Here is a 14,747-nt window from a genome sequence, read left to right as displayed (position 1 = left end):
ATTCACATATAAAATAGTGCTGTGCTCACTTTATTGGCTGTACTGCGGCTAAATCTGAAATGGAATTCACATATAAAATAGTGCTGTGCTCACTTTATTGGCTGTTCTGCAGTTAAATCTGAAATGAAATTCACATATAAAATAGTGCTGTGCTCACTTTACCGGCTGTACTGCGGTTAAATCTGAAATGGAATTCACATATAAAATAGTGCTGTGCTCACTTTACTGGCTGTACTGCGGTTAAATCTGAAATGGAATTCACATATAAAATAGTGCTGTGCTCACTTTACTGGCTGTACTGCAGTTAAATCTGAAATGAAATTCACATATAAAATAGTGCTGTGCTAACTTTACTGGCTGTACTGCAGATAAATCTGAAATGGAATTCACATATAAAATAGTGCTGTGCTCACTTTACTGGCTGTACTGCGGGTAAATCTGAAATGGAATTCACATATAAAATAGTGCTGTGCTCACTTGACTGGTTGTACTGCGGGGGAACAATGAAATGGAATTCACATATAAAATAGTGCTGTGCTCACTTTACTGGCTTTACTGCGGGTGAAAATATTACTGTTGAATAATCATAGGGCAATAACTGGGTAAACTAGATGCCCACGGGCAACATGTCGAGCCTGCCAGCTGTCAAAAGTATTAATATTTTCTGGTTGTTGCACATGACACATCATCTTATCGAGGCAAACATTTGTGCCAAAGTATTTAAAAATCTCTCAATCCATGGCTGAGTTACAGCCGAGACAAGCAAAACAGTGTTGAGTTTTGACCTTTGACCTCAAAGAATGACCTTGACCTTAAGCTACCAATCTGGTTCTTGCACGCGACACACCATGTCATTGAGGCAAACATAATGTGCCAAGTTATTTAAGAATCCCTTGATCCATGGATAAGTTACAGCCCTAGGCAAATTCAGACAGACGCACATACACACATATACCAAACCGCCATTGTGACAAATATGTTGATTGCCTCTTGATAGTAAAAGCTTCCTATGAAGATTCGCTAAATTCCAACCAGTCGTTGCTGAGAAATACTTCGGACAAGAATTGTACTATAGTATATTGTTGTTGAATAAAGGCAATAACTCCCTGAAAAATCACCTGACAGGAACATGAAGATGATATGCACATCTCCTCTTGATAGTGAAGGTTCCTATGAAGAAAGGGTAGTAACTGGGTGAAAAATCATCCAACCAGAACACAAAGACTATATGTGCATCTCCTCTTAAGAGTGAAGTATCCCATTAAGTATCACTAAATTTCAACTAGTGGTTGCCGAGAAATACTACATACAAGAATTATACTATAGTTTACTTTTTTGAATAATCAAAGGACAATAACTGGGTGAAAAATCATCCAACAGGAATATGAAGACAATATGCATATCTCCTCTTAAAAGTGAAGCTTCCTATGAAGTTTCACTAAATTCCAAGCAGGGGTTGCTGAGAAATACTCCCTACAAGAATTGTGCTATAGTACAATACTGTTGAATAAGGGCAATTACTCCCTGAAAAATCATCTGACAGGAACATGAAGATAATATGTGCATCTCCTCTTGATAGTAAAAGTTCCTAAGAAGATTCGCTAAATTCCAACCTTTGGTTGCTGAGAAATACTCTAGACAAGAATTGTACTATAGAACACTGTTGTTGAATAACTAAAGGGCAACAACTGGGTGAACAAGAGCTGTCCGTAAGACAGTGAGCTCAACTTTTCTCAGTGCTTGACTCTGAATTAGGGCTTTGCCAGTAAAAACTTTATAAAACATAAACCAAAATATTCTAAGTTAAAAAGGGGCATAACTCTGTCAAATTTCAAACCAGAGTTATGGGGACTGTTTCTCCTGATGTAGACTTTTACAGTAAATAGCTTTCATAGTAACAGAGATATTTGACTTAATCCAAAACTTTAACCAAAACTTCTATGTTAAAAAGGGGCATAACTCTGTTAAAATTCAAACCAGAGTTATGGGAATTGTTTTGATAGCTTTGATAGAAACAGAGATATTTGATGTTATCAAAAACTTTAACAAAAAAATTCCAAGTCAAAAAGGGGCATAACTCCATCAAAACTCAAATCAGAATTATGGGGACTGTTTCTCCTGGTGTAGGCTTTTATAGTAAATAGCTTTCATAGTAACAGAGATATTTGACTTAATCCAAAACTTTAACCAAAACTTCTAAGTTAAAAAGGAGTAACTCTGTTAAAATTCAAATCAGAGTTATGGGGATTGTTTCTCCTGGTGTAGACTTTGATAGTAAATAACTGTTTTAAGTTTCAAGTCAATAGCTTTGATAGAAACAGCGATATCTTATTCATCAAAAACTTTAACCAACAGAGATGCTGACGCCGATGCTGGGGTGAGTGCAATAGCTCTACTTTTTCTTCCAAAAGTCGAAAACCATCCAACAGGTACATGAAAATAATATGGGCATTTCCTCTTAAGAGCGAAGCGTCCTATGAAGTTTCCTTAAATTCCAACCAGTGGTTACTCCAGACAAGAATTGTATTATAGTATAATACTGTTAGATAATCATAGGGCAATTGGATAAACAAGAGGACCATGATGGTCCTGAATCGCTCACCTCTTCCCACATGATCCAGTTTTGAGTATGACGTCATTTTTTCTATTATTTGACATAGTGATCTAGTTTTTGAGCTCATGTGACCTAGTTCTGAACTTGACCTAGATATTATCAAGATAAAAATTCTGACCAATTTTCATGAAGATCCATTGAAAAATATGGTCTCTAGAGAGGTCACTGTAAGGTTTTTTTATTATTTGACCTATTGACCTAGTTTTCAAAGGTACGTGACCCAGTTTTGAACTTTACCTAGATATCATCAAGGTGAACATTCTCACTAATTTTCATGAAGATCTCATGAAAAATATGGCCTCTAGAGAGGTCACAATGTTTTTCTATTTTTATACCTACTGGCCTAGTTTTTGACCGCACGTGACCCAGTTTCGAAACATGACCTAGATATCATCAAGGTGAACATTCAGATCAATTTTCATGAAGATCCATTGAAAAATATGGCCTCTAGAGAGGTCAAAAGATTTTAATAATTTTAAACCTACTGACCTAGTTTTTGACCGCACGTGACCCAGTTTCAAACTTGATCTAGATATCATCAAGATGAACATTCAGACCAACTTTCATACAGATCCCATGAAAAGTATGGCCTCTAGAGAGGTCACAAGGCTTTTTTATTATTTGACCTACTGACCTAGTTTTTTAAGGCACGTAACCCAGTTTCAAAATTGACCTAGATATCATCAAGGTGAACATTCTGACCAATTTTCATGAAGATCCGTTCAAGGGTATGGCCTCTAGAGAGGTCAAAAGGTTTTCCTATTTCAAGACCTACTGACCTAGTTTTTGATCGCACGTGACCCAGTTTCAAACTTGACCTATATATCATCAAGATGAACATTCAGACCAATTTTCATACAGATCCCATGAAAAATATGGCCTCTAGAGAGGTCACAATGTTTTTTCATTATTTGACCTACTGACCTACTTTTTGATGGCACGTGACCCACTTTCGACCTTGACCTAGATATCATCAAGATGAACATTCTGACCAATTTTTATGGAGATCCATTCACAAGTATGGCCTCTAGAGAGGTCACAAGGCTTTTCTATTTTCAGACCTACTGACCTAGTTTTTGATCGCACATGACCCAGTTTCGAACTTGACCTAGATATCATCAAGATGAACATTCAGACCAATTTTCATACCGATCCCATGAAAAATATGGCCTTTAGAGAGGTCACAAGGTTTTTCTATTATTTGACCTACTGACCTAGTTTTTGAAGGCACGTGACCCACTTTCGAACTTGACCTAGATATCATCAAGATGAACACTCAGACTAACTTTCATACAGATCCCATGAAAAATATGGCCTCTAGAGAGGTCACAAGGTTTTTCTATTATTTGACCTGCTGACCTAGTTTTTGAAGGAACGTGATCCACTTTCGAACTTGACCTAGATATCATCAAGATGAACATTCTGACCAATTTTCATGAAGATCTCATGAAATATATGGCCTCTAGAGAGGTCACAAGGTTTTTCTATTTTTAGACCTGCTGACCTAGTTTTTCACCGCACGTGACCCAGTTTCGAACCTGACCTAGATATCATCAAGATGAACATTCAGACCAACTTTCATACAGATCCCATGAAAAATATGGCCTTTAGAGAGGTCACAAGGTTTTTCTATTATTTGACCTACTGACCTAGTTTTTGAAGGCACATGACCCAGTTTCGAACTTGACCTAGATATCATCAAGGTGAACGTTCTGATCAATTTTCATGAAGATCTTGTGAAATATATGGCCTCTAGAGAGGTCACAAGGTTTTTCTATTTTTAGACCAACTGACCTAGTTTTTGAACACACGTGACCGAGTTTCGAACTTGACCTAGATATCATCAAGGTGAACATTATGACCAATTTTCATGAAGATCCATTGAAAAATATGGCCTCTAGAGAGGTCACAAGGTTTTTCTATTTTTAGACCTACTGACCTAGTTTTTGAAGGCACGTGACCAAGTTTCGAACTTGATCTAGATATCATCAAGATGAACATTCTGACCAACTTTCATAAAGATCCCACAAAAAATAAGACCTCTAGAGTGGTCACAAGCAAAAGTTTACGCACGCACGCACGCACGCACGCACGACGGACGCTGCATGATCACAAAAGCTCACCTTGTCACTATGTGACAGGTGAGCTAAAAATCATCCAACCATAACAAGAAGAAACTAGAGATGCTTTTGAGAAAAGCGCAAGTCTCCCACAACTGCTCCTATTAACTAGAGAGGTCACAAGGTTTTTCTATTTTTAGACCTACTGACCTAGTTTTTGACTCCAAACGGACCCAGTTTCGAACTTGACCTAGATATCATCAGGTGAAGTCTGACGCAATTTTCATGAATCTTGTGAAATAATGGCCCTAGAGAGGTCCAAGGTTTTATTTGACAGACCAGTTTTTGATGGCACGACCAGTCGAATTGACCTAGATATCATCAAGATAACATTCGACCACTTCAATCCCAGAAAATGTGACCTAGAGTGGTCACAGCAAAAGTTTACGGACGCACGGACGGACCTTGTGACAGCGGAGCAAAACTCACCTTGTCGACTTTGAGAGCAGTCCAGCCTAAAAATGTTAGTTTCTCTAGATGTTTTAGACGTGTGGATCCAATTAGATGGTCTGGATGAGTGGATCCAATCAGTAATTCAAGGGCCATAAATCAAAAGTGCCTGGGCGGATTTAGCTAGTTATCGAACCTGGGTAAGGTCTTATGGCCAAACCAATTTTGTTCAAGTTTGGTGAAGATCGGATGAGAAATGTTCGACTTAGAGAGCGGACAAGAGTAAACAGACGGATTTTTTCGGTAATTCAAGGGCCATAACTCTAAAATGCCTGGACCGATTTGGCTAGTTATCGAACTTGGCCGAGGTCTCATGGTCAAACACATTTTGTTCAAGTTTGGTGAAGATCGGATGAGAAATGTTCGACTTAGAGTGTGGACAAGAGTAAAAAGGCTGATTTTTCGATAATTCAAGGGCCGTAACTCCAAAATGCCTGGACCGATTTGGCTAGTTATCGAACTTGCCGAGGTCTCATGGTCAAAAACATTTTGTTCAAGTTTGGTGAAGATCGGATGAGAAATGTTTGACTAAGAGTGCGGACATGAGTAAAAAGGCCAATTTTTCGATAATTCAAGGGCCATAACTCCAAAATGCCTGGACCGATTTGGCTAGTTATCGAACTTGGCCGAGGTCTTATGGTCAAACACATTTTGTTTAAGTTTGGTGAAGATTGGATGAGAAATATTCGAATTAGAGTGCGGACAAGAGTAAATGCGGACAAGAGTAAAAAGACCGATTTTTGGTAATTCAAGGGCCATAACTCTAAGACGCCTGGACCGATTTGGCTAGTTATCGAGCTTGGCCGAGGTCTTATGGTCAAACACATTTTGTTTAAGTTTGTTGAAAATCGAATGAGAAATCTTCGACTTAGAGTGCGGACAAGCTTTGTGACAGACAGACACACACACACAAGACACACAGACTGGAGTAAATCAATATGTCTCCCACACAACTGTGTGGTGAGAGACATAAATATGTGCATCTCCTCTTGATAGTAAAGCTTCCTATGTAGTATGGCTAAACTGGGATGTGAGCTGTTGAGTGGATGCTGAGAAATATTCCGGACAATAATTGTACTTTAGTTTATTACCATTGAATAACCAAAGGGCAATAACTCTGCTGACTGGAACAAAAAGATAATAAGTCCTCTTGATAGTGAAGCTTCCTATGAAGTTTCGCTAAATTCCAATCAGTGGTTGTTGAGAAATACTCTGGACAAGAAATGCAGGACAAAAGGAAGGACAGATGAAGCGGCAATTATATGCTTCCCCTTCAGGGAGCATAATAAAGTAGAGCAGAGTTTCTGTTAGAAAAATTTTATGTAAACTAGAGCTATCACTAAAGATGACGAATGTTCCCCCCGCACTCACTGACACAATATATTGCAATTTGACACACACAAGATTGCATAAATATGTGGACTGTATGTTTATAGACTGTATGCATACAGTATAGTAAAGTCCCATAACTCTGCAGAATATTTATCTAAAATAACTTACCATGCACCATGTACAACTAAGGTTGGTACTGATCACTTGTGTGAAGTTTCATTAAATTGTGTTTATGGGACTCTGTAAAGGGAATGAGGAGAGTTGGTGCGCAAAAGATTCTGTCTATGGAAAGACAGATGGATGGACAGACGGAAAGACAACCTAAAACCAGTATACCCCCCTTACAACTTTGTTGTCTGGGGGTACAATTACAACTTTGTTGTCTGGGGTACAATAAAGAGGCACAGACACTTTATGCAGATATTTCACTAGAAAATACTTACTTGATTAATTAAAGTGAGACATACATTTCACTAGCACACACTTTACCTTAAAAAAGTGGTACAGACTTTCGAACATATACAACAGTATACTATACTAAAGTTTTCAATATACAAACAAAAATTGCCCAAGAAAAACTGAAGAAGAATTGTGTTTTGTTGGGCTTAAAGAATTTGAACATAAAACATAAATTTACATAGGTTACACAAAACCACAGGGAAGAAAGAGGATACCTGTACGGATCATTGCTTCTCCCCATTTGTCGACCACCTCCTACATTGGCAAACTTCTCCCGTAATTTGGAATCATCGTGTTTATTGGCAGGATTTGATGTGTATTTTGTAAATGAGTCACTGGAATATGAGGAATTGTCGTTGTATGGTTGCTGTAATAAATGAAATACAAACATTGATATATGAAAATAGTTGCAGGACATGGTGAATTCTACATCCTAAGCTGGATGTCAAACTCCTACTCCTAGGGGTTTGTTTGTTTGTTTTGGGTTTAGCTCTAGCTTTTCAACAGTATTTCGGTCATGTAACTGCAGGAAGTCAACCAGTGTTCCTGGATTCTGTATCAGTAATTACTTGTTCTTCACAAGTAACAAAAGCCAATTTCCCCACATGAATCAAAAGTGGAGCACAATTGATTTCAGACATAATATAGTCCCTTGGTGAACTAACAAGCAACTGATGCTAGACCAGCCAGCTATACCATAGCTCCCTTGGTGAACTAACTAAAGGTACATTACAGAGAAGGTAGTAGGCAAGTCAGACTAATGAAATGTCTTCAATGTAATTTATACTATATATTAATTTTAACCTCCTTTTTTCACTTTCAAACTAAAACAAGAGGGCCATGAAGGCCCTGTATCGCTCACCTGACCTACAGACCTAAAGATCATTAAGATTAACATTCTGACCAAGTTTCATTAAGATATGGTCATAAATGTGGCCTCTAAAGTGTTAACTAGCCATTCCTTTGATTTGATCCTGTGACCTAGTTTTTGACCCGACATGACCCAGATTCGAACTCGACCTAAAGATCATCAAGTTTAACATTCTGACTAAGTTTCATGAATATACAGTCATAAATGTGGCCTCTAGAGTGTTAACAAGGTTTTCCTTTGATATGATCTAGTGACCTAGTTTTTGACCCCAACTGACCCAGATTTAAACTTGACCTAAAGATCATCAAGATTAACATTCTGACAAAGTTTCATTAAGATGTGGTCATAAATGTGGCCTCTAAAGTGTTAACTAGCTTTTCCTTTGATTTGACCTGGTGACCTAGTTTTTGACCCGACATGACCCAGATTCAAATTTGCCCTAAAGATCATCAAGTTTAACATTCTGACTAAGTTTCATGAAGATACAGTCATAAATATGGCCTCTACAGTGTTAACAAGCTTTTCCTCTGATCTGACCTAGTGACCTAGTTTTTGACCCCACCTGACCAAGATTTACACTTGACCTTAAGATCATCAAGATTAACATTCTGACCAAGTTTCATTATGATATGGTCATAAATGTGGACTCTACAGTGTAAACTAGCTTTTCCTTTGATTTGACCTGGTGACCTAGTTTTTGATCCTACATGACCCAGATTCAAACTGGACCTTAAGATCATCTAGATTAACATTCTGGTCAAGTTTCATTAAGATTGGAATTGTGACCTCTAGAGTGTTAACAAGCTTTTCCTTTGATTTGACCTGGTGACCTAGTTTTTGACCCCAGATGACCCAATATCGAACTCGTCCAAGATTTTATTGAGGGTAACATTCTGACCAAGTTTCATTCAGATTGGGCCAAAAATATGACCTCTAGAGTGTTAACAAGCTTTTCCTTTGATTTGACCTGATGACCTAGTTTTTGACCCCAGATGACCCAATATCGAACTCATCCAAGATTTTATTGAGGGTAACATTCTGACCAAGTTTCATTAAGATTGGGCCAAAAATGTGACCTCTAGAGTGTTAACAAGCTTTTCCTTTGATTTGACCTGATGACCTAGTTTTTGATCCCAGATGACCCAATATCGAACTCGTCCAAGATTTTATTGAGGGTAACATTCTGACCAAGTTTCATTAAGATTGGGCCAAAAATGTGACCTCTAGAGTGTTAACAAGCTTTTCCTTTGATCTGACCTGATGACCTAGTTTTTAATCCCAGATGACCCAATATCAAACTCGTCCAAGATTTTATTGAGGGTAACATTCTGACAAAGTTTCATTAAGATTGGGCCAAAAATGTGACCTCTAGAGTGTTAACAGTCAAATTGTTGACGACGGACGGACGGACGACGGACGACGGACACAGGGCGATCACTAAAGCTCACCTTTGAGCACTTTGTGCTCAGGTGAGCTAAAAAGGATCATACTTAACAAAAGCTGGTACAAACACCTTACGTGTTTCCTATCAAAATGAAAACGAGTGATAACCAATACAAACCCTTTGCTCTGGCAGGTGTTGTTGAGGAGGTGGGGGTTGGTTCGATGGAGAGCTTGGCTCTTGAGGTGATGCTGACTGATGTGGTGACTGATGTTGTCGTGGGAATGGACGAGAATACAGTGGGTCTGGTACTTGTTGATTCTGTCTATCATCAAACCTATAGCAACAAACAGAATATAAAATGCATTATGCTGCCTCTTAGTGCCTGCCTATCTTGTCTGTATTGTTACATAAAAATATCTAAATTTCTCTGATTAATTATACCAAACTAAGCATAAAGATACAATCTACAATTTAAATCATTCCTTACGTCATGTGATGCTACTGGTGGTCCTTACCACCTAGGCAGTGAAATACAATCTACAATTTAAATCATTCCTTTGGTCATGTGGTGCTACTGGTGGCCCTTACCACCTAGGTAGTGAAATACAATCTACAATGTACATCATTTCCTAGGTCATGTGATGCTACTGGTGGCCCTTACCACCTAGGCAGTGAAATACAATCTACAATGTACATCATTTCCTAGGTCATGTGATGCTACTGGTGGCCCTTACCACCTAGGCAGTGAAATACAATCTACAATTTAAATCATTTCCTAGGTCATGTGATGCTACTGGTGGCCCTTACCACCTAGGTAGTGAAATACAATCTACAATTTTAATCATTCCTCAGGTCATGTGGTGCTACTTGTGGCCCTTACCACCTAGGTAGTGAAATACAATCTACAATTTAAATCATTCCTTAGGTCATGTGATTATACTGGTGGTCCTTACCAACTAGGTAGTGAAATACAATCTACAAGTTAAATCATTCCTTAGGTCATGTGATGCTACTGGTGGCCCTTACCACATAGGCAGTGAAATACAATCTACAATTTAAATCATTCCTTAGGTCATGTGATGCTATTGGTGGTCCTTACCACCTAGGTAGTGAAATACAATCTACAATGTACATCATTTCCTAGGTCATGTCATGCTACTGGTGGCCCTTACCACCTAGGCAATGAAATACAATCTACAATATAAATCATTCCTTAGGTCATGTGGTGCTACTGGTGGCCCTTACCACCTAGGCAGTGAAATACAATCTACAATATAAATCATTCCTTAGGTCATGTGATGCTACTGGTGGTCCTTACCAACTAGGCAGTGAAATACAATCTACAATGTACATCATTTCCTAGGTCATGTCATGCTACTGGTGGCCCTTACCACCTCGGTAGTGAAATACAATCTACAATTTAAATCATTCCTTAGGTCATGTGGTGCTACTGGTGGTCCTTACCACCTAGGCAGTGATATACAATCTACAATTTAAATCATTCCTTAGGTCATGTGATGCTACTGGTGGCCCTTACAAACTAGGCAGTAAAATACAATCCACAATGTACATCATGTCCTAGGTCATCTGATGCTACTGGTGGCCCTTACCACCTAGGTAGTGAAATACAATCTACAATTTAAATCATTCCTTAGGTCATGTGGCGCTACTGGTGACCCTTACCAACTAGGTAGTGAAATACAATCTACAATTTAAATCATTCCTTAGGTCATGTGGTGCTACTGGTGGCCCTTACCACCTAGGTAGTGAAATACAATCTACAATTTAAATCATTCCTTAGGTCATATGGCGCTACTGGTGGCCCTTACCACCTAGGCAGTGAAATACAATCTACAATTTAAATCATTCCTTTGGTCATGTGGTGCTACTGGTGGCCCTTACCACCTAGGCAGTGAAATACAATCTACAATTTAAATCATTCCTTAGGTCATGTGGTGCTACTGGTGGCCCTTACCACCTAGGCAGTGAAATACAATCTACAATTTAAATCATTCCTTAGGTCATGTCATGCTACTGGTGGTCCTTACCAACTAGGCAGTGAAATACAATCTACAATGTACATCATTTCCTAGGTCATGTCATGCTACTGGTGGTCCTTACAACCTAGGCAGTGAAATACAATCTACAATGTACAACATTACCTAGGTCATGTCATGCTACTGGTGGTCCTTACCAACTAGGCAGTGAAATACAATCTACAATGTACAACATTACCTAGGTCATGTCATGCTACTGGTGGTCCTTACCACCTAGGCAGTGAAATACAATCTACAATGTACAACATTACCTAGGTCATGTCATGCTACTGGTGGTCCTTACCACCTAGGTAGTGAAATACAATCTACAATGTACATCATTTCCTAGGTCATGTCATGCTACTGGTGGCCCTTACCACCTAGGTAGTGAAATACAATCTACAATTTAAATCATTCCTTAGGTCATGAGATGTTACTGGTGGCCCTTACCACCTAGGCAGTGAAATACAATCTACAATTTAAATCAATCCTTATGTCATGTGATGCTACTGGTGGTCCTTACAGCCTAGGTAGTGAAATACAATCTACAATGTACATAATTTCCTAGGTCATGTCATGCTACTGGTGGCCCTTACCACCTAGGTAGTGAAATACAATCTACAATTGAAATCATTCCTTAGGTCATGAGGTGCTACTGGTGGCCCTTACCACCTAGGCAGTGAAATACAATCTACAATTTAAATCATTCCTTAGGTCATGTGATGCTACTGGTGGCCCTTATCAACTAGGCAGTGAAATACAATCTACAATGTACATCATTTCCTAGGTCATGTGATGCTACTGGTGGCCCTTACCACCTAGGCAGTGAAATACAATCCACAATTAAAATCATTCCTTAGGTCATGTGATGCTACTGGTGGCCCTTACCAACTAGGCAGTGAAATACAATCTACAATGTACATCATTTCCTAGGTCATGTCATGCTACTGGTGGCCCGTACCACCTAGGTAGTGAAATACAATCTACAATTTAAATCATTCCTTTGGTCATGTGGTGCTACTGGTGGTCCTTACCACCTAGGCAGTGAAATACAATCTACAATGTACAACATTACCTAGGTCATGTCATGCTACTGGTGGTCCTTACCACCTAGGCAGTGAAATACAATCTACAATGTACATCATTTCCTAGGTCATGTCATGCTACTGCTGGCCCTTACCACCTAGGTAGTGAAATACAATCTACAATTTAAATCATTCCTTAGGTCATGAGATGTTACTGGTGGCCCATACCACCTAGGCAGTGAAATACAATCTACAATTTAAATCAATCCTTAGGTCATGTGATGCTACTGGTGGTCCTTACAGCCTAGGTAGTGAAATACAATCTACAATGTACATAATTTCCTAGGTCATGTCATGCTACTGGTGGCCCTTACCACCTAGGTAGTGAAATACAATCTACAATTGAAATCATTCCTTAGGTCATGAGGTGCTACTGGTGGCCCTTACCACCTAGGCAGTGAAATACAATCTACAATTAAAATCATTCCTTAGGTCATGTGATGCTACTGGTGGCCCTTATCAACTAGGCAGTGAAATACAATCTACAATGTACATCATTTCCTAGGTCATGTGATGCTACTGGTGGCCCTTACCACCTAGGCAGTGAAATACAATCCACAATTAAAATCATTCCTTAGGTCATGTGATGCTACTGGTGGCCCTTACCAACTAGGCAGTGAAATACAATCTACAATGTACATCATTTCCTAGGTCATGTCATGCTACTGGTGGCCCTTACCACCTAGGTAGTGAAATACAATCTACAATTTAAATCATTCCTTTGGTCATGTGGTGCTACTGGTGGCCCTTACCACCTAGGCAGTGAAATACAATCTACAATTTAAATCATTCCTTAGGTCATGTGGTGCTACTGGTGGCCCTTACCACCTAGGCAGTGAAATACAATCTACAATTTAAATCATTCCTTAGGTCATGTGGTGCTACTGGTGGCCCCTACAACCTGGCAGTGAAATACAATCTACAATGTACATCATTTCCTAGGTCATGACATGCTACTGGTGGTCCTTACAACCTAGGCAGTGAAATACAATATACAATGTACATCATTCCCTAGGTCATGTCATGCTACTGCTGTCCTTACCACCTAGGCAGTGAAATACAATCTACAATGTACATCATTTCCTAGGTCATGACATGCTACTGGTGGTCCTTACCACCTAGGCAGTGAAATACAATCTACAATGTACATCATTACCTAGGTCATGTCATGCTACTGGTGGTCCTTACAATCTAGGCAGTGAAATACAATCTACAATGTACAACATTACCTAGGTCATGTGGTGCTACTGGTGGTTCTTACCACCTAGGCAGTGAAATACAATCTACAATGTACATCATTCCCTAGGTCATGACATGCTACTGGTGGTCCTTACCACCTAGGCAGTGAAATACAATCTACAATGTACATCATTACCTAGGTCATGTCATGCTACTGGTGGTCCTTAAAATCTAGGCAGTGAAATACAATCTACAATGTACAACATTACCTAGGTCATGTGGTGCTACTGGTGGTTCTTACCACCTAGGCAGTGAAATACAATCTACAATGTACAACATTACCAAGGTCATGTCATGCTACTGGTGGCCCTTACCACCTAGGCAGTGAAATACAATCTACAATTTAAATCATTCCTTAGGTCATGTGGTGCTACTGGTGGTCCTTACCACGTAGGCAGTGAAATACAATCTACAATGTACATCATTTCCTAGGTCATGTCATGCTACTGGTGGTCCTTACCACCTAGGCAGTGAAATACAATCTACAATGTACAACATTACCTAGGTCATGTGATGCTACTGGTGCCCCTTACCACCTAGGTAGTGAAATACAATCTACAATTTAAATCATTCCTTAGGTCATGTGGTGCTACTGGTGGTCCTTACCAACTAGGCAGTGAAATACAATCTACAATGTACATCATTTCCTAGGTCATGTCATGCTACTGGTGGTCCTTACCACCTAGGCAGTGAAATACAATCTACAATGTACAACATTACCTAGGTCATGTCATGCTACTGGTGGCCCTTACCACCTAGGTAGTGAAATACAATCTACAATTTAAATCATTCCTTAGGTCATGTGGTGCTACTGGTGGTCCTTACCAACTAGGCAGTGAAATACAATCTACAATGTACATCATTTCCTAGGTCATGTGGTGCTACTGGTGGTCCTTACCAACTAGGCAGTTGAATACAATCTACAATGTACGACATTTCCTAGGTCATGTCATGCTACTGGTGGTCCTTACCAACTAGGCAGTGAAATACAATCTACAATGTACAACATTTCCTAGGTCATGTCATGCTAATGACGGCCCTTACCACCTAGGCAGTGAAATACAATCTACAATGTACATCATTTCCTAGGTCATGTCGTGCTACTGGTGGCCCTTACCACCTAGGCAGTGAAATACAATCTACAATGTACATCATTT

General features: G+C 39.3%; 1 protein-coding gene across 1 annotated transcript in view; it reads right to left on the bottom strand.

Moving 5' to 3' along the window:
- Positions 1–14,747, bottom strand: part of LOC123541928 (tight junction protein ZO-1-like) — a 213,956-nt gene that overhangs the window by 51,858 nt on the left and 147,351 nt on the right. The window contains 2 exon segments of the mRNA XM_053531778.1: positions 7,191–7,342; positions 9,408–9,564. Coding sequence (XP_053387753.1) covers positions 7,191–7,342; positions 9,408–9,564 — 309 coding nt within the window.

Source organism: Mercenaria mercenaria, chromosome 19 (genome assembly GCF_021730395.1).
Source record: "Mercenaria mercenaria strain notata chromosome 19, MADL_Memer_1, whole genome shotgun sequence".
NCBI classification, from domain to species: domain Eukaryota; kingdom Metazoa; phylum Mollusca; class Bivalvia; order Venerida; family Veneridae; genus Mercenaria; species Mercenaria mercenaria.
The sequence above is the reverse complement of the archived record's forward strand: the minus strand, read 5'-3'. Positions and strand labels throughout refer to the sequence as shown.